Source organism: Oryx dammah, unplaced genomic scaffold (assembly GCF_014754425.2).
Source record: "Oryx dammah isolate SB20612 unplaced genomic scaffold, SCBI_Odam_1.1 HiC_scaffold_17, whole genome shotgun sequence".
Lineage (NCBI taxonomy): Eukaryota > Metazoa > Chordata > Mammalia > Artiodactyla > Bovidae > Oryx > Oryx dammah.
This window is the reverse complement of record NW_024070201.1, coordinates 71,747,693-71,772,658: the sequence shown is the minus strand read 5'-3', so window position 1 is coordinate 71,772,658 and position 24,966 is coordinate 71,747,693. Positions and strand designations below refer to the sequence as shown.

The following is a 24,966-nucleotide window of genomic DNA, read 5'->3' as shown; positions in this document are numbered from 1 at the left end:
AGTCACGACTCCGCCGCCGTTCCGTAAATGACTCACAGCAGAGGCTTCTAGTTTTTCCCTGTTTCATTTTAATAGCAGGAGAGAGGGGGTGGACCACAACTTAAGGTGCATCTCGCTGCCCCCGGGGAGAGCAAGGAGCAAGGATTCTTCTTCAAGGGCAAGGCCGAGAAGGGTATCTGCCTGGCAAACGGCTTGTCCAGCATCAGTCTTCACAGTGGCTGCAGGGCCCTGTGGCCACGAGGCAGTGACCAGCTCACCTGTGGGGGCCTCGTGGCTCCTGGATCTGGCGGGGAGGGGTGCCATCTGCCAGCTGGGGTTGGCCCTCAAGCACCTGTCGGACCCTCTGCATCCCTGGGAGGTGGGAAGGCGGGAGCGAGGGTCAGCACGGATGCTGGGCGGGTGCGGACCAACCAGCTCAGGCTGCTGGGGCCCCAGTGGGGCCAGAAGTGGGAGGGCGGGCTGAAGGGCACAGTCAGGAGGCGAGACCGCTCACCCAGGCGAAGCCGGTGGGTCTTGTCCGAGAAGACCAAGCGGAACCAGCCAGGCTCTTTGCACTCGAAGGCTTTGCCGAAGGATAGCAGCACCTTGTTCTCCAAAAATCGACGCCAGAGTAGCACCTCCTCCTCAAAGGTGGCCTCGGGCAGGTACTGGGAGGGGTGAGAGGAGCTCGGGATGCTCGCCTGCTGGAGGAAGCTTTCCCACCACCACCCCACCACCCGCATTTCCACCTGCTTCACCTTCCGCAAGTCGACCCAGATGAAGAAGCCGGCCCCACGGCTCACAAAGGGGATACCCAGGGCCCGGAGGTCCTCCGAGACATAGGTGTGGGCAGCCTTGAGCCGGGCATGGTTTTCCGGCAGATACACTTGGTTGATCCAGTCTGCGTGGGTGAAACAGAAGCCAGAAGATCAACCTCCCATCAACCCTCCACTGTGTCCCGTGAGCCCGAGCGCTGAAGGGAAAAAAGCCCTGAGCTGCCCAGACTGGGTGAGCCCCACTCTGCTGGCTGGTTGGGGGTGATAGGAACAGTCAGTGAAGAGCACCTTAAACCCAGGTATTCGGCCATTCAGGAGCCCCCAAAGTCCCTCAGGACCCAGACTCTCACCAGAGGTGCACCCATTACACAGTGACACTTCTGAGTCACCCAGGCCGAGGCCCAGATCTCAGTGTGGCCACTGATGAGGTGTGGGGCCTTGGACAACTTCACCTCCCTGATCCTCCCCATGTTTTAACTGACCTTTGTTTTCAGTGTCCAGCTCGATGAACTGTAATATATACGTATTTTTGTGTAAACCAACCCCCGCCCCCCCGCCACCACACATACAAGCAGGCTACTGAACAGTTCCCTGACCCCAAAGAACACCCTCAGGCTGTTTGAGGTCACATCACCCCCTTCCCTATAACTGCTGGTCTATTCTCCATCACTGTAGTTTTTGCCTTTTCCAGAACGTTATGTAAGTGGAATCATACAGTAATCTTTTGAGACTGGTTCCTTTTACTCAGCACAATGCCCGTGTGCTGGGTCATCGTGGGCGTTAGAGCAGCGCAGTATCCCACCATGTGGGTGAACTGCACTTTGCTTCTCCATTCAATCTGCAGAAGGATGCTCATGTTGTTTCCAGTTCAGAGTGATTATGAATAAAGCAGCTATTAACATTCATGGAGAGGTTTTTGTGTGACCATGAGGGCAAAGATCTCCCTGGCCAGGAAGATACCCTGGAGGAGGGCATGGCAACCCACTCCACTACTCTTGCCTGGAGAACCCCATGAACAGAGGAGCCTGGCAGGCTACAGTCTATGGGGTTACAAAGCATTGGGCACAACTGAAGCGACTTAGCACGCACGGAAGGGCAAATATCTCGGAGTGGGGCTGCTGAGCCATTTGGTAAGCGTGTGCTGAGCTTTATAAAGAACTGCCCAGCTGTTTTCCAAGGTGACCGTTCCGTCTTACATTCCCGCCAGCAGCATGTGAGAGTTCCAGCTGCTCTGCATCCTCACCAATACTTGATACTATCACTATCTTTTTAAATTTAGCTACTACCGCAGGTGTGTAGTACCTGGTCCTTGTTTTCCTCATCTATAAAATAATGGGAAAATTACAGGTACACCTGCTTCCGAGGATTCTGGGGAGGGGCGAATGAGATGATGTGTCGAGAGCATCTTGCAGGGCTCAATGAATGGTGGCGATTACAGGTAACCTTTCTATCTGAACTCACTCTCTGAACCCAAGAACAGAACCAATCTGCATAGGAAGATATACTTCCATTATAACAATTTTCCCATAATAGTGTCTGCTCTTTTCCCTTGGCTCACAGCTAAGAACAATGAGTTCACATTGATTAAGTGCCTGCTATATGCCAGGTGCCATTCTAATTGAATGACAAATTTCACCATCCCTACAAGACAGGGTCCATGATGATCCCTGTTCTGCAGATGAGAAACTGAGGCTCTGGGAGGTGAAGGAATAGGCCACGGAGTCAGGAAGTGACAGAGTGGGGCATGAACCCAGTCTGGGCTCAGAGCTAGCACTCTCAACTGCTACTGCTAAGTCACTTCAGTTGTGACTGACTCTGTGTGACCGCATAGATGGCAGCCCACCAGGCTCCCCCGTCCCTGGGATTCTCAGGCAAGAACACTGGAGTGGGTTGCCATTTCCTTCTCCAATGCATGAAAGTGAAAAGTGAAAGGGAAGTCACTCAGTCGTATCCGACTCTTAGCGACCCCATGGACTGCAGCCTACCAGGCTCCTCCGTCCATAGGATTTTCCAGGCAAGAGTACTGGAGTGGCGTGCCATTGCCTTCTCCAAGCACTCTCAAACACCACCCTAAATTCGTCTTGTGGGAGAAGTATCCACAACCCCAGGCCAGTCCCTCCCGCAACCTCAAGGGGCCAGGCCCAGGCAGTCACCACGGTCCCGGAGCAGCTGTGCCATCTGATACTGGACCAGGCCGCTGAGGCCGTGATAGCGGCACAGGGAGGCCACCGCCGCCGCCACGGCCCGGTTTTCCGTGTACAGCGTGCCGAAGCGCAGCCCAGACATCCCGAAGTCCTGCAGGAGACAGGCACCACGGGCGGTGGCCAGCCCTCCCGGAGGAAGCCGGCTCCACCCACCTCTCTGCCCTCCCGCCTCCCTGACACCCCCGAGGCCAGCCAGGAACCCACCTTGCTAGTCGCCCACATCACGTGGGTCCTCTGGGGGTCAGGCAGCCTGCGGAGAACACAGCATGGGAACAGAGGCAACACAGATCCGCGGGAGCTCACAGGATGGGTTGGTCAAATGAGGAGATGGATGGACGAACCTGGTTTCATCTCCTGACTCGCTAATTCCTCTACATGCCTTACAGCAGGGTCAGCCAACTGCAACCCACAGGCCATATCCATCCTGCTGTCTGTTCTTGGAACTGAAGCTTTATAGGGGAACAGCCACACTCTTTCACATACATACTGTCCAGGGCTGTTTTTATACTATAATGCCAGAGTTGAGTGAACAACCGTATGACCTGTAAAGCTTAAAATATTTGCCATCTGATCCAAAAATATTGCCAACCTCTGATGCAGAGAATAGTTCAAGCATCACTTCCTCAAACAGACCTCATCTGACCACCTCCCAGTAGACCAGGTCAACTGGGTACCCCAAGCCGATCCTCTGCTGTCTCTGCAGACACCTCGTTTTTAATCATCAAATGATTAGCTGTATAACTAGCTGCTAAAGCTTGTAGAAATATAAGGTCCACAAAAGAAGGGCCTGTGTCTCTCTTGCTCGCTGACATATCTCCAGCACAGTGCAGCATCTGGTCTGCAGTGGGTGGCAAGTCCCTGTCTCTCCGAGTCTTAGTCTCCTAACCCCACGTGCCGTCTGCTTGGCAGAGCCTTGTGAGGACTGGCTGAACAGAGCAAAGGAAAGTGTTAGGGGACCATTGACTGAAACCACCCTAGCCAGGAAGGATAATAGCCACTCGTGTGAGTTATCTCACAGCAAGAGAGAGGTCCTGATCAAGGACACGGAACTGACAAGCTACTGCCTGCCAGAAGAATCTGGGAGCGGCCGAAAGGAGGGAGGAAACACCAGCCCATAATATGTCCTTCCAGCCTCCCAGAAGCCCTCACGCTGGAGATCATCGTGATTGCAAGATGCTCATGCTGCCAGGGAGGACCTTGAATTGAACCAAAAACGGGCACAAGCAAGATGACTGGCCAGAGAGAACCCAGAAAGCTAAGCCCATCACCATAAAACCCGAGATATTGAGCCACATGGCAGAGCGGTTCTCCTGGGTCCCTATCCCCTGCTGGTCTCCTCCCAGGCGCTCCTGCTCAATTAAGTTTCTTGCTTTGTCAGCAAGCGTGTCTTCTCGGACAATTCACTTCCAAGTGCTAGGCACGAGCCCACTCTCGGGCCCTGGAAGGGGTCCCTCTCCCAGACACAAAAGGACTCAGCAGGGCTGAAAGGTCTAAACAAACGTGGAACCGTCAGAATGCCCGAATGCTGGACATGCAGGCTTGACAGATGACCTACTCCTGTTCCCACAGGTGCTTTGCCTACACATGCCTGACTCAAGAAGAAATCTAACTTGACTCAAACTGCATCTAACAAAAAAAAGCTCCGACAGATGGCAGGGCTTGGCACACGCAGGGAGCCCCAGGAGTACTTGCTGAATGAATGAAAGAAAACGGAGCCACTCTGGAGATGAAGGCAACAGCAGAGAGGCCCATTTTCCACCCTCCCAACCCTCCCTCATGGAATCCTAAGACGCTTCCTTGGAGCTTTCAGAAACCCCATAGAACAGTTTGAAAACCAGTGGCTGGCCCCGCCTCCCTTCTTCTCCTTGGGGGATCTGAAGACTGCAGGATTAGCGGGAAGGAAGAGGAATTGCCCTGCGGGGGCAGGGCCGAGAGAGTCATCTCACCTTTCCAGGCTCAGGACACTGCGGTACCCAGCGGACTCCTCAAACACGGACAGCATGTAGACCTCATCCACCATCACGTGCAGCTCATGCCTGGAGGGCAGGTGTGGGGAGGGTGGAGGGTGGGGGGAGAGAGTTTGGTTTGTTGGTTAAATGCACCCCCCCAGGGGAAACAGTGGGAACAGTGTCAGACTTCATTTTGGGGGCTCCAAAATCATGGCAGATGGTGACTGCAGCCATGAAATTAAAAGACGCTTACTCCCTTGAAGAAAAGTTACGACCAACCTAGATAGTATATTCAAAAGCAAAGACATTACTTTGCTGACTAAGGTCCGTCTAGTCAAGACTATGATTTTTCCAGTAGTCATGTATGGATGTGAGAGTTGGACTGTGAAGAAGGCTGAGCGCCAAAGAACTGATGCTTTTGAACTGTGGTGTTGGAGAAGACTCTTGAGATTCCCTTGGACTGCAAGGAGATCCAACCAATCCATTCTGAAGTAGATCAACCCTGGGATTTCTTTGGAAGGAACGATGCTAAAGCTGAAACTCCAGTACTTTGTCCACCTCATGCGAAGAGTTGACTCATTGGAAAAGACTCTGATGCTGGGAGGGATTGGGGGCAGTAGGAGAAGGGGACGACCAAGGATGAGATGGCTGGATGGCATCACTGACTCGATGGACGTGAATCTGAGTGAACTCCGGGAGTTGGTGATGGACAGGGAGGCCTGGCGTGCTGCGATTCATGGGGTTGAAAAGAGTCGGACACAACTGAGCAACTGAACTGAACTGAACTGAGGGTGGAATCGGAGAAGGCAATGGCAACCCACTCCAGCACTCTTGCCTGGAGAATCCCATGGATAGAGGAGCCTGGTAGGCTGCAGTCCAAGGGGTCACTAAGAGTCGGATACGACTGAGCGACTTCACTTTCTCTTTTCACTTTCATGAATTGGAGAAGGAAATGGCAACCCACTCCAATGTTCTTGCCTGGAGAATCCCAGGGACAGGGGAGCCTGGTGGGCTGCCGTCTATGGGGTTGCACAGAGTCGGACATGACTGAAGTGACTTAGCAGCAGCAGCAGGGTGGGATGGCAGTGAGTCAGAAATCCAGAAGGACCATAGTCTAGCCCAGGGTTACCCAACTTGCTTTTTCCAAGAATATCCATCTTCTGTCTTTTTTTTCTTTTTTCAAACAGAGATGACACTGGGGCTTTTGAAGCACTATGAGGGAAGGCAGAGCCCCCAGGCACCTCTACAGAGGGACACAGGTGTGAGACACTTTAGTGTCTCAGATGGTAAAGAACCTGCCTGCAATGCAGGAGACCCAGGTTCGATCCCTGGCTTGGGAAGATCGCCTGGAGAAGGAAATGGCAACCCCCTTCAGTATTCTTGCCTGGAGAATTCCATGAACAGAGGAGCCGGGGGCGCTATAGTCCATGGGATCAAAAAGAGTCAGAAACGACTGAGTGACTAACACTCACACCTAGTTAAGTACAGACAGACCCAGATTCACAGCTGGCTCCACCCCTCACTCTGAGGCTCAGTCAACTGGGATAAAGACAGTATCTGCACCTAATACACTGCTGAGAGGATTGCATGAGCGAGAGCATGAGGGTTAGCAGGGGCCTGGCCCCCAGAACAGGCAATAAATGACAGTTGTTGTTACAAAAAAGAAAGAGAGAAGTAGCATCCCACCAGAGAACTGCTCCCCGTCCCCACCCCCGACTCTCCTGCCAGGAAGGGTAGAAGCAGGTAGGAACCTACAGTGGGGTCGAGAGGGCGGCAGGCACCACACCAAGGCTCACATCAGAACCCTAACCTGTCCCAGGCTTTGTGGGGTGAGTGTGGGGCAGCTCACCTCTTGGCAAACTCCAGGTACTCTTGCAGCTCCCCTGGGGAATAGATGTCACCCAGAGGATTCTGGGGGTTGATGAGGATGAGGCCTTTGACCTTCACACCCTGAAACATCAGCAGAGCAGGAGACCCTCAGCTCCTCCCCGAGGCCACAGAGTCCCACTGGACAGGCCGGGCACTGGGCAGGATCCCGGGGAAATCGGTTCACCACTCAACATGAAATGAAGAAGGGCAAAGAATCATATCTGCAGCATCGTATCAGTTATAAAAGAAAACAAATGCAGAGACCAAAGCTCAGAGGGAAATATGTCCAAACACCAGTAGAAGTTGCCTTTGTTGGTAGAAATATGGGTGGGAGGTTGTGCTTTTAAAACTCCCACAGTGGTCGTGTATGACTTTTGTGACCAAGGTTAAAAAAAAAAAAGATAGATGGATAGATTTCTGAAAAGTGGACTAGACAGGAACCACTGGTCTCTTTCGTTCTTCAGGATCCCCTCAGAGCGAGGGGGCTACCTATTCAAATCACCAGAGAGATCGTTGAACCCACAGACTTATAAGCTCCATGCTTGACCCACTGAATCGAAATCAGGCTGAGCAGGGGGTAGTGGTTTTAATCAGGCTCCCTGGTTGATCCTTTGTACACCTAGAGTCTCAGGGATTTTCTCCAGTGGGAAGACCTCTGTGGGCAGGCTTCTTCTTGACCCCCAGAATGGTTCCATGCTTCCAACCCATCCCTATCCCCAACACAGAGTTTCAACCCTTCTCCCTAGGAGATCGGTCTGCGAGAAGGGGGCCCTGCCCTGCTCAGACCCACCCACTTCCAGCCTTGGGTTTAATTTGATCCCCAGACCTCAGAATTAGCTCCTTGCAGGGCAATCTCCAGCTTCTCCACTGTGAGCTGGAAGGGACGCGTTTCCAGCCCAGTGACCTGAAAGAGAGCCACAAAAGCCCCCCGCCAGGTTCAGTCACCTCGCTCCGGACCGGAAGGCGGGGGTCTCACCTCCCCACTGTCGTCTCTAGCCTCCTCTTGGGACAGTCTCAGAAAACACAGGATGTGAGGGGGCACCTCCTTCTCACTGCTACCCGCACAGCTACATCAGGTCAGGGACAGCCTCACAGCTCTTAGGTTTGCAGAAAAAGCCCCTGAGGTCCTCTGACTGGGGTCCCTGAGCTTCCATGTGGAGATCTGCTCTGCCCTGTTCTCACCCCCCCATTTCTGTGTGGTCTCTCTGGGATGCCCTTGGCTTCTGCATGGACCCTAGGGATCTCAGAGCTGAAATAGGTCCCCAGGGCACCCAGGCAAGGGCAGCCATGGCCAATGGGAGACCCCATTCTCCTTCTGGCCGTAACCCCAGAGCCCGTGGCATGGACTTCCTCTCATGACCACTGTCAAATTCAGAAGCAGGAACATCCTGGCCTACAGGAAGGTCCAGGCCCACCGGGGGTCCCAGAAACTCTTACCTCACTGTCCAGATAGACACAGACCAGTCGGACGTTGCCATAGAGATACACGTGCTGCGTGATGGCTCCGTAGTAAGGGGCAGGGATCAGGAAAGCCTCTGGGGGCAGGAGTGAGCCAGGGCCTGTCACCCTCTGGCCAGGATGCCCAGAGGCCCCATCCACTGACCCCCCCCCCATGCCTCTCTAAGCCTTCAGTGTCCTTGGGGAGCGTGCTTCCTCTCTGTCAGTTCCCAAAACTCTTTCTAAAGCTTGGATCCACTGAGATCAGTCCCGCTCAGATCATGAACTCCTTATTACCAAATTCAGACTTAAATTGAAGAAAGTAGGGAAAACCGCTAGACCATTCAAGTATGACCTAAATCAAATCCCTTATGATTATACAGTGGAAGTGAGAAATAGATTTAAGGGCCTAGATCTGATAGATAGAGTGCCTGATGGACTATGAAATGAGGTTTGTGACATTGTACAGGAGACAGGGATCAAGACCATCCCCATGGAAAAGAAATGCAAAAAAGCAAAATGGCTGTCTGGGGAGGCCTTACAAATAGCTGTGAAAAGAAGAGAGGCAAAAAGCAAAGAGGAAAAGGAAAGATATAAGCATCTGAATGCAGAGTTCCAAAGAATAGCAAGAAGAGATAAGAAAGCCTTCTTCAGTGATCAATGCAAAGAAATAGAGGAAAACAACAGAATGGGAAAGACTAAAGATCTCTTCAAGAAAATTAGAGATACCAAGGGAAAATTTCATGCAAAGATGGGCTCGATAAAGGACAGAAATGGTATGGACCTAACAGAAGCAGAAGATATTAAAAAGAGGTGGCAAGAATACACAGAAGAACTGTACAAAAAAGATCTTCATGACCCAGATAATCATGATGATGTGATCACTCATCTAGAGCCAGACATCCTGGAATGTGAAGTCAAGTGGGCCTTAGAAAGCATCACTACAAACAAAGCTAGTGGAGGTGATGGAATTCCAGTTGAGCTGTTTCAAATCTTGAAAGATGATGCTGTGAAAGTGCTGCACTCAATATGCCAGCACATTTGGAAAACTCAGCAGTGGCCACAGGACTGGAAAAGGTCAGTTTTCATTCCAATCCCAAAGAAAGGCAATGCAAAAGAATGCTCAAACTACCGCACAATTGCACTCATCTCACATGCTAGTAAAGTAATGCTCAAAATTCTCCAAGCCAGGCTTCAGCAATACGTGAACCGTGAACTCCCTGATGTTCAAGCTGATTTTAGAAAAGGCAGAGGAACCAGAGATCAAATTGCCAACATCTGCTGGATCATGGAAAAAGCAAGAGAGTTCCAGAAAAACATCTATTTCTGCTTTCTTGACTATGCCAAAGCCTTTGACTGTGTGGATCACAATAAACTGTGGAAAATTCTGAAAGAGATGGGAATACCAGACCACCTAACCTGCCTCTTGAGAAACCTGTATGCAGGTCAGGAAGCAACAGTTAGAACTGGACATGGAAAACAGACTGGTTCCAAATAGGAAAAGGAGTACGTCAAGGCTGTATATTGTCACCCTGCTTATTTAACTTCTACGCAGAGTACATCATGAGAAACGCTGGACTGGAAGAAACACAAGCTGGACTCAAGACTGCCGGGAGAAATATCAATAACCTCAGATATGCAGATGACACCCCCTTATGGGAGAAAGTGAAGAGGAGCTAAAAAGCCTCCTGATGAAAGTGAAAGAGGAGAGCGAAAAAGTTGGCTTAAAGCTCAACATTCAGAAAACGAAGATCATGGCATCCGGTCCCATCACTTCATGGGAAATAGAAGGGAAAACAGTGGAAACAGTGTCAGACTTTATTTTTTTGGGCTCAAAAATCACTGCAGATGGTGATTGCAGCCATGAAATTAAAAGACGCTTACTCCTTGGAAGAAAAGTTATGACCAACCTAGATAGCATATTCAAAAGCAGGGACATTACTTTGCTGACTAAGGTCCGTCTAGTCAAGGCTATGGTTTTTCCTGTGGTCATGTATGGATGTGAGAGTTGGACTATGAAGAAGGCTGAGCACCAAAGAACTGATGCTTTTGAACTGTGGTGTTGGAGAAGACTCTTGAGATTCCCTTGGACTGCAAGGAGATCCAACCAGTCCATTCTGAAGGAGATCAACCCTGGGATTTCTTTGGAGGGAATGATGCTAAAGCTGACACTCCAGTACTTTGTCCACCTCATGCGAAGAGTTGACTCATTGGAAAAGACTCTGATGCTGGGAGGGATTGGGGGCAGTAGGAGAAGGGGATGACTGAGGATGGGATGGCTGGATGGCATCACTGACTCGATGGACATGAGTCTGAGTGAACTCCGGGAGATGGTGATGGACAGGGAGGCCTGGCGTTCTGCGATTCATGGGGTCACAAAGAGTCGGACACGACTGAGCGACTGAACTGAACTGAACATTCATTGAGCACTTACTATGTGCAGGGCTCTGTGCTAAATACTTTCTAATCTCATTTGATCATCACAGCCACTCTGTTATTATCTTAACTTTACTGATGAGCAAACTGAAACTTAGGTCTCTCAGAAGCACAGGACACCCTGGATCACTCTGAGGACAGACTTGGAACCAGGAGTCGAGACTGCAGGGCGATGGTCTGGGTTTGACAAATGGAAACACTTGACAGTGGCTAGAACTGCCCAGAGACAGGACGTGCTGCTCCTGGAGGAGTGGGGGCCCTGAGCCAAAGGCTGAGACCACCAGGGTGGGAGGCGGTGCCACGCAGAAGACGCTGTGGACGGGGGTTGATGAGATGATGTCCAAGGTCTGCTCTAACGCAGAGGTGAAGGCACCGCCCCAGTTCTGCAGTGCTCACATCGGTCAGGCTGAGCTCCTCAGCCTTCCCTTCGGCACAACACCCTCCCATAACTCCCAGGTCTGGAAGGAGTGGCTTTTGTCCTACAGGTCCCCTCTGCTGGCCACAGGGATTGGACCAGAGGTAGACATATGACCCCCGGAGCCAATGCACCGGCTGGCCAGACACCCATCACGTTCTCTGTATCTCGAGACTTTGCTCCAAGAAGCAAAGACCCTTGTGAGATGAGAATGAGCACTCGAATGCAGAGGTCATGGAGTCAGAGCTGCGTCAACAACCCGGGGCCCTACAGAGCTGAGGATGGTCCAGAAGAAGAGGGAGGGGGACCGCACACATCAGGGACAGACAGAGAGTATGTGCTTCTCCTACTCTTGATTGTTCTCGAATGGGTAGGAAATTGCCTGTTACATCCTTGCAATGAATCTTCCTTTTAGGTTCAAAATATTACAGCTCTCTGTGTGATTCGAAGAAGTAACTCAACCTCCTCATCTGTTAAATGGGAATAAGCCCAGAACCTATCTCATTGAAGTTATAGTGGGGATTAAATGACAGACTGTGCCTAGCCTTAGACCAGTGCCTGAAACATAGTATGTGGCCAATAAAAGCTACCTAATAGTAGTTTAGAAGTTAAGCTAGTGTGAGCGGGCCTCTTTTCCTGGCAGCCAACAACCCTGACCATGGCTACGGACAACATGTCCTTGAAATGACCGTGGCTCTTGCAATAGGCGCTGTTGGCTAGCAGTCGACATCCATTCCTAAGAGAGCACACAGATTTTTCAGCTATGGCTAGCAAGATATCCAAGGAAAGTGGACCTTCCCCCAGCTGCTGGGGATGAAGCAAGTTCGGCTTAAACCAACCAGGGTTCTCCTACTCTTTGCCAGGGACTGCTTTGTGAGTCCGTTCTGGCCAGAAAGTTGAAAGGGACTCTCCTGGAAAGAGTAGACCCATTTCCTCCCTCCCCTCAAAAAAGAGACAGGCAAAGCACAGCCTCCATCTCTTCCTGCTTCAGGACACGCTGTGATGTGAGGCTGTGGGTGCCATCAGTGAGAGCGAGGAAAAACCAAGGTCATCATGGAGGCAGAGCCCAGAAGCCTGGCATCATCTTGATTTCCCTGGAACTGCCAACCCATGCTGTCTTGTCAGGGCACTTAGCTCAGCCCCCCGAGGTGGTCTAACAGTCTATTAGGGCAAAAGCATCTGATGCAGCCCTCCAGGCCCAGCAGCCAGGGTTGGCGGGGGTGGGGGAGGTGGTAGGGTAGGGGGGCTGCAGGCCCAGGGCCAAGGTCTACTCACCTCCCGCCTCACACAGCACCGTGGCCAGAGCAGAGAAGAGAGAGGCACAGCCGTTCAGAACCACCACCTGAGGGCGACACGTCCAAGGGACCAAGATGTATCTGTGCGGGAGGGAGCACGGGCCTGCAGCCTGGATCCCGGAGGCACAGAGGCAGGGCCAGGCCACAACTCGGGGCGGGGGGGGCCCACCTGGGCACTGTCACAGCAAAGCCACGGGGGCCCCCGCAGGCCCCTCCTGACTAACAGCCGAATCCATCTGTGTGGCTCATTTGTGAGGACCGTGTTCCAGATCCACTGAGCAAGCAAGAGGGAGCTGGTCACTCAGAGAGTCCGGCCTGAAGATGTGGAGGCAGAGAGGGGCCACAGGACACAGCAGGGCAGAAATTATGCTGCTGCTGCTGCTGTTTAGCTGCTAAGTCACGTCTGACTTCTTTGTGACTCCATGCATTACAGCCCACCAAGCTCCTCTCTCCATGGGGTTCTCCAGGCAAGAACACTGGAGTGGGTTGCCAGGCCCTCCTCAGGGGATCCTCCTGACCCAGGGATCTGGAAGCATCTCCTGCCTGGCAGGCGGGTTCATGACCACTGAGCCACCTGGGAAGTCCTGCAGAAATTATACCCAAACTCTAAATGTCTAGGGTGAGAAGAAAGAAGGGAGGGGTGTCTTCCTAATTTCCATATCAAAACTAACTGACCCCACCGGACCCCTGGTCAGCCAGAAGTTGGGGAGGGAGCAGAAGAGGGGGAAAGAGCAGAGGAGGGGAGTAACTCACATTCTCCGGTTTAAGGGGTGCGGGGCTTCTGCAGTAGAAAGACAGGAACCTGGCCACTTCCTCCCGGAGGCTGGAAATCAGACAGACAGACAGCAGTGACTGTCAGCGGGGCCTGAACTCCTCCCCCACCCCTGCCATCCCAAAGCTCTTCCGGTGCATCTTCAGGCATCTGCCATCACCCTTCTCTGCTTTCCAAGAGGGGAATACAATCAGTATCTGTCTCCACTCCTTGGCCCCCACCTCCCTCCTTGGCCCCAACACTATCCACATGCATGGAAACTTTCATTCCAGTAGTTGTAGGACACCCGACCTACCTAATCAGCAGACTGTAGGAATATCACAAGTAACACTCTCTATGTAGATCTAGCTAACAGTAATAATAATAATAACACATTATCATAAAAAATGTATAATGTATAACAACATAATTATTATAACAATAACTGTTCTCATAGTTATTGCTAACATTTACAAGCATTTACCTTATGCAGGTATTAGAGAATTTTCCTTAATCTTCATAAAACTCCTATAACACAACTACTACTATTCCCATTTTACAGACAAAGAAACTGAGGCTTGAAGGAATTAGGTCATGTGCTGGTTAGCGGCAGAGTCCACACTCAAGCCCAGTGGTCTGACTCTAGGGCCACCATCCTCATTATTACCAGAGCGGGTGCCTTGGAATTACCCTTGGAATCAAGTTCTGCTCCAGCACTAAATCCTTAGGACTGCATCTGGGCCCTAGTAAGTGCCCAACAAATATAAAGGCTTATTAGTTTCATTTTTCATCTCCCATCTTTCCAGCAGCAGGAGTCCCCAAGCTGATTCTGGCTCCTGTAAAGCTACCGAGAAACTGGGAATAAAGACTCCTGGCCTGAAGGCCCTCCCTGTGCCTCAGACTCAGAGAGACCAAGACTGGGGGCCTCTGAGCGGGGGCGGGACAGCAGGAGGCACCAGTTCTCTGCAGATGCTGAACAAGACCCCCTGACCATCAGCTCTCCAGGAGCAGACCTCAGCCCAGGGCAGGCTTTCTCAACGTAACACTCTTGATGTTTGGGGCCAGATCATTCTTTGCCGTGCGGGCCATCCCGGGCATTGTAGGAAGTCTAGCAGCTTCTCTGACCTCTCCCCAGTGAAAGCCAGCAGCACCCCCTCCCCCAAGTTACAAAAACCAAAAATGTTTCCAAGTGTTGCCACATGTCTCCTGGGAAGCAAAACCGCCCTGGAGGTGAGAACCACTGGCCCACAGGTCCTACTTACAACAGATGTCCCCTCCAGTCTGGGTACTGCAACAGGGCCGGCTCCATGCGCAGCATGTCGCTCTGACTCAGCTGGGGACAGAGAGGGGACAGCAGGGCTAAAGGCCACACACGCTCATGGGCGCCCGTATCCACGCAGCACTGGGGCCTCTCAATCCAAGGGCTGCTCATTAGAGAATAGGGGCAGGGGCAGGGGCAGGCTAGGAACAGCATTCTCATGCCCATTCTGCAGATGAGGAAACTGAGGCTTAAAAATGTCAGGTGTGGGAACTCCCTGGCAGTCCAGTGGTTAGGACTCCTGGCTTTCACTGCAGCAGGCACAAAATTCCATCCCTGATTTGGGAACTAAGATCCTACAAGCCATGCAGCGTGGCCAAAAACAGTCAGGTGGCTAGGCAATGGTACAGTACTAGCAAGTGGAGAGCTGAGATGAAACAGGATTTCTGACCCCTAGTCCAGGGCTCTTTATACAATACACCACCTAACAAAACCAGAGGGTGGATTTGCGGAGGCGGTGGAGGAGAGCTCGACCCTCAGCTCCTCTGTGGGGTCACAGGAGAGGCCCCAGAATTGGGTGCCCTATTTTGGTCTTGGTTCTGAGTCCTGGAGGGACTCAGGCCACTGTTCTCCTGCAGCCTCAGCTCAACCTCACACTTGGGAAAATGTGGCCATCTCCAGACCACCTCCACTGCCCCGGGGCTGGGTTAGGGACTCCCATGGCCTCCTGCACACAAAGTCGAGGAAAGGCAGGAGGCGCGGGCAGTGGAACAAAAAGGAGCAGAGGGAATCAGCCACGTGTCCCCAGCTCCACCCTCCTCCCTTCCCCCTCTCCTGAGAGCCACGCTGTCCAATACAGAGGCCGCTGGCCACCGCACCTCCTGGCTCCTTACGTGCGCCTCTCCTGAAGTGAGACGCTGCATTCTGAAGACTTGTGTGAAATAAGTACGTACAATATGAGGCTACCCAGGTGGCTCCGTGGTAAAGGACCCGCCTGCCAATTCTTGAGTTTGAACCCTGGATCAGGAAGATTCCCTGGAGAAGGAAATGGCAACCCGGTCCAATATTCTTGCCTGGGAAATCCCATGGACAGAGGAGCCTGGTGGGCTACAGTCCATGGGGTCGCAAAAGAGTCAGACACGACTTAGCAACTAAACAACAACAACAGCAACATGTAAAATATCTCATTAATAATTTTTAAGTTGATTACATGTTGAAATGGCCATATTTTAGATATATTGAACTGTATAAAATACATGTTGAAAATGAATGCTACCAGTTTATTTGTACTTGTTTAATAGAAAAAATTTAATTGTATATGTGGCTCACATTTTATTTCTACTGGATGGCACTGAGCTGCCTTAGAGTGGGGAGATATCTTTGGGTAGAACAGGCTTTTCAAGTCCACTCCCTATACCCCGCTCCTATCACGACTCAGATGTTCCCCTTTGGAAACATGCTCCTTTGGGTGAAGTATCACTCTTTCCACAGCCCCAGACTCTGACTCCTAGGCCTTGAGAGACAGGTGGTTCCCGTGGTTTGCTAGAGATGGCTCTCACTAGCTCAAGAAATCTGATTATTCTCTCTATACGTGAGTGGGCAGGGAGAGCAAAGGGCAAGGGGCAAAATAAGAGTAGGCGATTAAGAGGTCCAAATTGCTAGGTACAAAATATGCTACAAGGATATACTGTACAATATGGGGAATATAGTCAATATTTTATAGTAACTATAAATGGAACATAATCTTTAAAATTGTTCTTAAAATTTAAAAAAAATTTTAATTAAAAAATCTTTTAAAAATTGTGCATCACTGTTACATACCTATAACTTAAATAATACTGTATAGCAATTACACTTCAACCTCTGCTAAGTCACTTTAGTCGTGTCCGACTCTGTGTGACCCCGTAGACGGCAGCCCACCGGGCTCCCCCGTCCCCGGGATTCTCCAGGCAAGAACACTGGAGTAGGTTGCCATTTCCTTCTCCAATGCATGAAAGTGCACTTCAACTTAAATAAGTAAAATAATGTGATTATTACATTTTCAGCAATTTTTCAACATATGCTAAAAACCAGTCATTTTCAAAAATGAAATTACAGAAACTATATAGAAATTATGTAAGTCAATCATAGTAAAAACAAAAGTAAAAACATATGTAAAAATCATAGTAAATCAAATCATAGTAAAAAGAAAGGGAAAAGGTACTCAGACAATCCTGCTTATGGTCGACATTATCCACCTGGCTCCCATCTGGGCTCCAGGGGCTCTTCCCGACCAGGTGTCCGCATTGTGGGGCCAGCACGTGACGGTGCCAAGCGCCTCTCTTCCCAGCTCTGCGTGCAGTGAGAGCACAGCACGACCCAGAACCAGCCACAGTGGGGGCATTCACTGTGGGGGACTCCGCAAAAGCTACAAATGGAACCTTTCCTGCCCCAGGGCCAGTTGTTAAACACTGACTACACGTCACTGAGTGTCTCCCCCTGAGAGCAGGGACCCAGCAGGAGGGGCTGAGGCGGGAAAGAGCCAGAAGAGGAGGCGCGGCAGAACCAGAGTTGCCCCAGATGGCAGAGAACGTGCTCCCCAAGGCAGAGCTGGGTCTCCTGACTCCAAGACTGGGGCAACTGAGGCAAGCAGCCAGCTCTCCGGGGGGAGCATTCCAGGGAATCCCAGAGAAGACAGCCCCTCGGAGCTGGGGATGCCACTCAGAGGTGCAGTGGGACTTACCCGTCTGGACAGCAGGTCAAAGCAGAGTTTGTTCTCACTGGTGCCCAAGTTAATGATGCCCTGGAGGTGAGAGGTACAGAGCCACGTAAGCACAGCAGAGGGTGCCAGCAGAAGGCTCCAGGAGCACACGAGGCAGCGAAGTGGAGCTCTGCAATCTCGACCTTCCCACCACCCTACCCGGTCTTTGCTCAAGCGCTGCCCTCCACAGGGTTCCCTGATCGCATCTCCCCATTTCTAAAACTCTGTGCAAATGCCTTCTCCTCCAGGAAGCCCTCCTTAAAATCCCACCTGCAGGGGTTCTTTTCTTCTTCGGGACCCCAAAGCGCTTTAGCTGTCCCCCTTGAGAGCACTGGTCAGTTGCCATCCCAGATCACAAAGCCTGATGTACACGTTTTCTCTCCCCTACAAGATGGGAAGGTCCCTGAAGACACCACATGCCCAAGACACACACTGAATCTCTCAAGAGGCTCAGTTTACAGGCTGCCAGAATGTGTACACAATAAACTGGTGCTCTGGCAGGAACAAGAAGAAGGGTAAATATACAACAAGAAGAGGCCCTGGGCTGGTGGAAATTCTCCCTGGGGTGGGGACCCAGGCTACATTACACAGCCTGCAGATTCCAAACCCATAAGGCACTGTTTTCATAGGACGAGGAGGAGGGCAGGCACAGCCCAAGTTGCCCCTTAGAGAGTCCCTGAAAAGACTCATGCACAGCTAATTCCTGACCCCTAAGGTATTAGAGGGGATGGGGAAGGAGGGAGGATGAAAGAGTAGAGCCTCACTGGGCTCGCTTATGACAAATAAAAGGCAGTGCTTCTTCACGCCCCGGGGAGAAAACCTATAGGATCTTCCCTACCACCAATCCGTCACCGAACCCTGTCACTTGTACGTGCAGATACAGGCACAGTCCAAGCAGTTCTCCTCCACTGCTAAGCCACCAGTCGCTCTTGTCTACATTATTGCAATAGCTTCCCTCCTTCCTTTCCCGATCATTCCCTCATTCCCATTCTCTCCAAACTCAATCTCCATCCAGCAGTCTGAGTCATCTTTTTAAAAGAAAAATCAGATCCCCTTGTTCTTCCTTTGAACACTTCCCATCTCATTTAGTCTAAAATCAGAAACCTCACCATGTCCCGTGAGACCCTACAGATCTAGTACCACCCGGCCCCCATTTCCTTTCTGACCTCATGCCAGCCTCCAGCCAGTAAGCCCCTCTGCTGTCCCTTGACCTGCTCTGGGGACTTTGTTCTGGCTGTTCCCTCTGCCTGGAATGCTTTTCCCCTGGATAACTACAAAGCTGTGACAGGCAGCCTCCAAGATGGCCCTCAGTGACCCCCTACGTCCTGGTGTTCAGGGCCTTGCGTAATCCCTTCTCCTTGAGTGTGCATAGACTTAGTGACCTGCTTCTAATGAACCAAACATGCAGAAGTGAGGGGATGTCACTTCCAAGACTAGGTTACAGTCTGTGGCTCCCATCTTGGGCACTCCTGATCTCTCATTCTCTCTTCCTCTCTTGGCTCGCTTGCCCCAGGGGAAGCCAGCTGCCGTGTCATGAAGCAGCCCCATGGAGAAGACCATATGGGAAGGAACCGAGGCCTGCCAATAACCATGTGAGTGAGTTTGGAAAGGGATCATCCTCCTGCCCACTCTGTAATCATGTGAGTGAGTCTGGAAATGAATGATTTCCCTGCCCCACCGAGTCTACAGATGATACCACAGCCCCAGCTTCATCACAACTTCCCAGAATATCTTCACTAAAGCACCACCCTGATTCCTGAATTCCAGAAACTGTGATCTGTTTCTTTTAAACTGCTAAGATCTGAAACACTTTATTACACAGCAAGAGATAATCAATACAATCTCTTACTTTTTCCAGGTCTCTGCCCCAATGTCACCATATTAAAGTGGCCTTCTGTGACCACGTCACCTAAGTAGCAACATCCCCAGCCCACCCCACCAGGCTCTGTCTTATTACCCTGCTTTATTTTTCTCTACAACACTAACCACAACATATTTTATATATTTAAGTCTGTTCACTGCCCGTCTCCCATATTATCTTATAAACTCCATGAGGGCAAACTTTATTTTTGTTCATGGCTGTAATTCTGGCACATAGAACAGGGCCAGCACCTGGCACATGCTCAATAAATAAAAATTATTAAAGGGTTATTTGTGCCAGCTCTCTGTGCTCTGAAGGTATTACTAGTAATAATGTACAACAACAGGTAATAATTAGTATAATATCAAGTTATAATATCTAAATATATTATATATAAATATAATAAATATGTATTATAATAATATATTCTATTTATTTATTTTTATTTATTTATTTTATAGATAATATATTTATTATATTTAATATATGATTATATATATAATTCATAAAATACATTATATATTTATAATATATAATATAAATACAATAAATAATAAAATAAAAATATAATTATATGATATAATTTAAATATATCAATATTATATTAATATAAACATTATATTATAATATATTATATATAATATAATCTTTTTATATAATATATTATTATATCATATTAATATAGATTATAAATTATATATTAATATATTATATTAACATAATATAGTACAATAATATATTAATGTATAATATAATAATATATTAATATTATATAATGATATTATATTAATATATAATATAATAATATATACTAATAAATTATTATAATATAATAAAGTATTTTAAGTATTAATATAGTATTAATATATTATATATTATATCTAGTATTATGTAATATATTATATAATATATAGTAATAAATTATCAATGTGCAATAAGTTATTATATATTATATTACTATATTATATATGACTGTATAGATATAATATACATAATATATAATAATAATATATAATATATTAGATTTAATATAATCATAATATACTATATCATATATATTATAATTATAATATATAACATTACACTATTACTACAATAACTAATAATTACTAGTAATAATTATAATAAACCACAATATTATAATATAATTATAACAATTATAATAAAGTATAATATTTATAATATATTTTATAATAATATTTACTATATTATATGTATTAATATAATAATCAATAATTAAAATATATTTATAATAATTGTATTATTATAATATGTAGCAATTGTGTTATTATAATAATACATTTATGATAATAGCAACTGCCGCTTATTGAATGCTCTATGTGAAGCACTGTACTAATAATTTATATACCTGATAACATTTAGTTTTGACAGTACAGAGTATAGCAGGTATTATTACCCCAATATAGAGATGAACTGAAGTTCAAAGACTTTAAGTAGTTAGCTCAAGAATATACAACTTGAAGCGCAACCCTTTCAGCCTGAACCCTCGTTCTGTCCCAGCTCTAAAGGTGAATAGTCGGGCTGTGGACCAGAAGCCATATAAGAGCACTCCCTGGTTACTGAATTCCTCCCCCACAAATCAAGTTTCCCTTAATCATAAGCGGGCCATTTCCTGATTCAGGTAGTACACTGGGACCTCTCTAAGCAACACTGGAAACCCCACTGGAAGTCAGAAGTCCATGACTCTAACGTGACAAGAGCAAGCTGGGTGCTGCCTTATGGTTCAAGGTAGGGTGCCCTCCCCCAGTTCTCTCCTGGGTCCCAGTGGGGAGGGGGGCGTCACTCACACTGGGGTTCTTGTCCTCATCATATTCATCCATGTGGTAGGTTCTGTAGCCCTCCTCCGCTGAATCCCAGAACCATTTAATGATGCTTCCTCTAGAGGACAGGTAGGGGCTGCTGCAGGAGAGCACGGCAGCAGGGTCACCCACTCCATAAAACTTCAGCGGCTTCTGGTCGGGTTTTCTGGAGCATTCTCTTTCCAGACCATCTCCCTTGTTACCGGGCAGGCCCTGTATGGAGTCTGAATCTGGACAGGCGGTAGTCATCCTGGATTCCTTCTGAGGGAGGGTGAACATCTGCAGAAAAACAAAAGCATTCAATCTCTGATCTGATCAAGGACCTTCCATAGCACCAAGCATCAAAAATGAACTGTTAGGGGTGGGGGAGCTTCCCTGGAGGTCCAGCAGTGAAGACTTCACTTTCCACAGCAGGGAGGTGAGGGTTCAATCTCTGGTGGGGGGGAGGGCTAAGATTCCGCATGTCGTGTGGTTTAAGAAACCAAAATTAAAAAATAATAATAATAATATAACAAGTTCAATAAAGACTTAAAAAGTGGTCCACATCAAATACAAAAAATCTTTTAAAAGATGAACTGTGAGGCACGGGGCCCTCCCCCTTCTCTATCTCCCCTTCCTTTATCTAGTTATCACTTCCTGTGTCCCCTACTAGTTGTGACCCTGTGTGCACTGGCTTCAAGGCATCAACCCTACTAAAGATTTACAGGCAGAAGGTTTATTTGCTACTGTATACAACTTTAACTAATGGCCACTTCCGCTTGCTTTTACTTTTGGAGAAGTCTTTGATTCTGCAGGCTAAAGTGTCACCAGCTTCTTTTTTCCCTTCTTGCTGATCTCAATTAAGAAAAAAAAATTTTTTTTCTGACTCAGAGCAGAAAGGGCCTGGGGTCCACGGGTCTTGCGGTGCGGTGACTGAGGTTGATGACTTGAGACAACGGATGAGGCCTGAGAGGAGGGAAACGGAGGTCTCTGCAAGTGCAGGGGCCTGGGGCAGCACCTAGAATTCCATCTTCACTCCCAAAGTGGGGCAGTTCTGGCCTCAGGGAGAGGCTGGTCTGATCCTGTGCTCTGATGTGAACTCCACTTTCTAAGCCAGTGTCCTCTTGGGCAAAGTGGGTGTAAGGGTAACTATTCCATACGGTAGCCCTAGTGAGGACAGAAAAATATGAGTTAGTGTAAATGGCTTAGGACAATCCTGACTCATGGCCGAAGTTCAGTAAATTATATTTACTGTTGTTATAAAACTCCCTGCCAATTTCCCTAGTGCTGATGCCCAAGCCTCACAACACCCGATGATGGGGGACCAACCAGCGGCTCAGAAACGCACGGGGGCTGCCCGGGTTAAATTTTGCTCCATGAAGTCATTTCTAGGTCCTCCCCCAGTTGACTGGGCCTCCTGAGCCTTAACTCGGATCACCACCCCCCACTCCGCCTTAATCCCCCTCCCCGCAGCCTTGGACGGGAGAGTTCAGAGCCGGACACCCACGTGGCCAGCCTCGGAGATTCGCGAGAGGGCGGCCAGGGCGGGTGGCAGAGAGCAAGGCCCCTGCAGGGGGCGAGCGTCCGCGGGGTCCGGCTCCCGCTCTCCGGAAGGAAGTGAGAGTTGGGGCCGAGGGCTTCGAGGCGGAAGGGCCGGGCCTTGGGCACAGAGACCTCGAGCCCGAGCCCCCGCGGGACCCCCTGCTCTGCAAAGCGGGGGATCGCACCTCCTCGGCGGAGCTGGAGGCGCCGGCACCCGAGGCTCCGGGGACGCGCGGTCTGTGTCCTCGTCCGGACGCGTCCACCGCCGCTGAGCGGGCCGCACCCGGGCCCAGGCACCCGCACTCGGGCCCGTCCGCGCAGGGGGCGCACGAGGGGCCGCACCGCGGGGCTGGGCCCCCCCAGAGCCTCTCTCCCCGAGACCGGCTCCCACCTTTGGCCGCCCAGGCCGGAGGGAAAGCCAGGGAAGGGGAGGCGGCCCGCGGCCTGAGCCGGTCCAGGAAGGGGCGGGCGCCCGCTGCCACCGCGGCGCTCTACGGCCTCGGCGCGCTGACCGCCTTCCCGACCAGGTCTCCCCGCCCCACAAACGCGGGCGCCTTCCTCTGCCTCCAGGCCTTAGCTTACCCATGAAAAGCTTTTCGGATTAAGGCGTGTGCAACCTTAAAACATCCTTCTACTGAGAGAGCTTTTGACCCGAGTTTGTCATTTCTCCTCCTCCTTTCCTACTACAGAACACGTGCTGAACTCCACCTTAGACCTATACATTCTGAGACTTTGGAAAAGAACTAGACCACCCAGGACCCGGGCCTACGCAGAGCCTTGAAGAAGTCTCCTTTTCCCATGGGGAAAAAAAACTAGCAGGATCCATCAATACAGCATATGTGTGTCTGCGTATATATATACATACATATATGTATGGGAAGTATTTATATATTATATATGTAATAATATATATATCAGACATGACTGAAGCAACAGCATACATATATACACATATGTATACATACATATATACACATATATGTATACATACATATATACACATATATATACATGTATATATAGTAATATCTAGAGCAAACAGTTTTTAAAAAGTCAAAAGTTATAACCAAGAATGAAAGTGTTAGTGGCTCAATCGTGTCCAACTCTTTGTGACCCCATAGACTGTAGCCCACCAGGCTCGTCTGTCCATGGGATTCTCCAGGCAAGAATACTGGAGTGGGTTGCCATTCCCTTCTCCTGGGGATCTTCCCAACCCAGGGATCAAGCCCAAGTCTCCTGCATTGCAGGCTGACTTTTTACCTTTGAGTGGCCATGGGTGGAAGCCGCCATATACTTGGCCCTAAAATGTCTCAATTTCAAAGGATTGAAATTGGTAGTTTCTGTTCTCTAATCATAAAGGAATTAAACTAGAAGTCATTAACAAAGATAGCTGAAGGACCCCAAATATTTGGAAACTAAATATTTGCTAAATAAATTATAGAGTTGGACACAACTGAGTGACAGAACTGAAGAAATCACAAGGAAAAGTAGAAAACTGAATGATCATAAAAACTCAACTTATCAAAATTTATGGATGTTGCTAAAGCAATGCTAGTCTTCCCTACTAAAAAGCTAGAACAACAACAAATTGAACCCAAAGTTTAAAAAAGGAAATAAAAAGTAGAAATGAAACAGAAGAGAAACATATGGGGGGAAAAAAAAGTCAATGAAACAAAAAGTTGGGTCTTTGGAAAATATTAATACAATCTATAAACATTTAAATTAACTGATCAAAAAATTCACTTCAATATCAGGAAAGAAAATAATAACACAATATCCTTCATGAAAATAGATGTAAAATTTTTAACATCAAAGCCAAATCCAACGATATATAAAAAGGTGATGCATCATGACTCTATGGGGCTATTGCAGGACTATAATGTTTTTTAATCAGTATAACTTCATCACATTAATAACTAAAAGAATTATATTATCTCTAAAGGTACAGGCAAAAACATCTGGTAAAAACTGAACACACATTTATGGTAAAACTTTCAGCAAACTAGGAATTGAAGGAAATTCTTCTATCTGGTAAAGGCAGTATGAAGAATATTTCCAGTAACATTATACTTATGAGAGACCGAACGTGATCCTGTTAAGATTGACAACAAGGCAAGAATGTTCTTACTTTTTAATTCAACTCTGTACTTGAGGTTCTTGGCCACGAAATTAGAACAGAAAAATAAGAAACATAAATATTGAAGAGAGGGAAAATCATCTCTTCCGGTCTCAAACTCCTTCGTGCAACCAGAGAATTCTCTTTCTGTGTCTGCTACTCAAGTTTATTTCTAAAGAAACTTGCCTGCTGTCAAAAAGTCTTGAAGAATCAGGGTTTGTTGGTGGGCTGCAAAGCTGCCCAAGAGAGTGAGGATGATCCCAAACCCAAGTGGCTGATCAAAGCCATCAGTGGCTGCTAATAGTTCTTCCAACATCTATAAAATGGTGGTAGTCCCCACTCTGCCCATTTCACCACTCTGATGCTCAGACCAAAGCTCAGATGTGCAAATGGTTTGCAGAGAAATGCTCAGGAGGTATGATTTGAACAGTTGAAAACCCTAGAGATGAAAATGGAAGACTTCATTCAGGCTTATCACCAAAGATTCATTTTAAAAGCCTTTCAAAAAGGCAAAAATGGAGAGAACTCATATTTGGAAG

The 24,966-nt window shown here is 48.6% G+C and overlaps 1 protein-coding gene across 5 annotated transcripts; it reads right to left on the bottom strand.

Annotated features, from left to right (window-relative positions):
• Positions 1-45: 45 nt before the first annotated feature.
• On the bottom strand, positions 46-22,784 carry ACCS (1-aminocyclopropane-1-carboxylate synthase homolog (inactive)). 5 transcript variants are annotated; one of them, XM_040259053.1, is made up of 15 exons: positions 22,703-22,784; positions 20,779-21,069; positions 17,092-17,151; positions 14,374-14,444; positions 13,114-13,183; positions 12,341-12,407; positions 8,215-8,312; positions 7,604-7,681; positions 6,758-6,858; positions 4,906-4,995; positions 3,164-3,209; positions 2,909-3,050; positions 717-880; positions 494-647; positions 46-351 (listed from the first exon to the last, which is right to left on the bottom strand). In XM_040259053.1, the coding sequence occupies exons 2-15, from the start codon at positions 21,067-21,069 to the stop codon at positions 254-256; spliced, it is 1,530 nt and encodes a 509-aa protein (XP_040114987.1). In that variant the 5' UTR covers positions 22,703-22,784; the 3' UTR covers positions 46-253. The 5 variants fall into 5 exon arrangements, with proteins under 5 accessions (XP_040114987.1, XP_040114989.1, XP_040114990.1 ...); XM_040259055.1 differs by having other exon boundaries at positions 729-880; XM_040259056.1 differs by having other exon boundaries at positions 738-880.
• Positions 22,785-24,966: the final 2,182 nt, after the last annotated feature.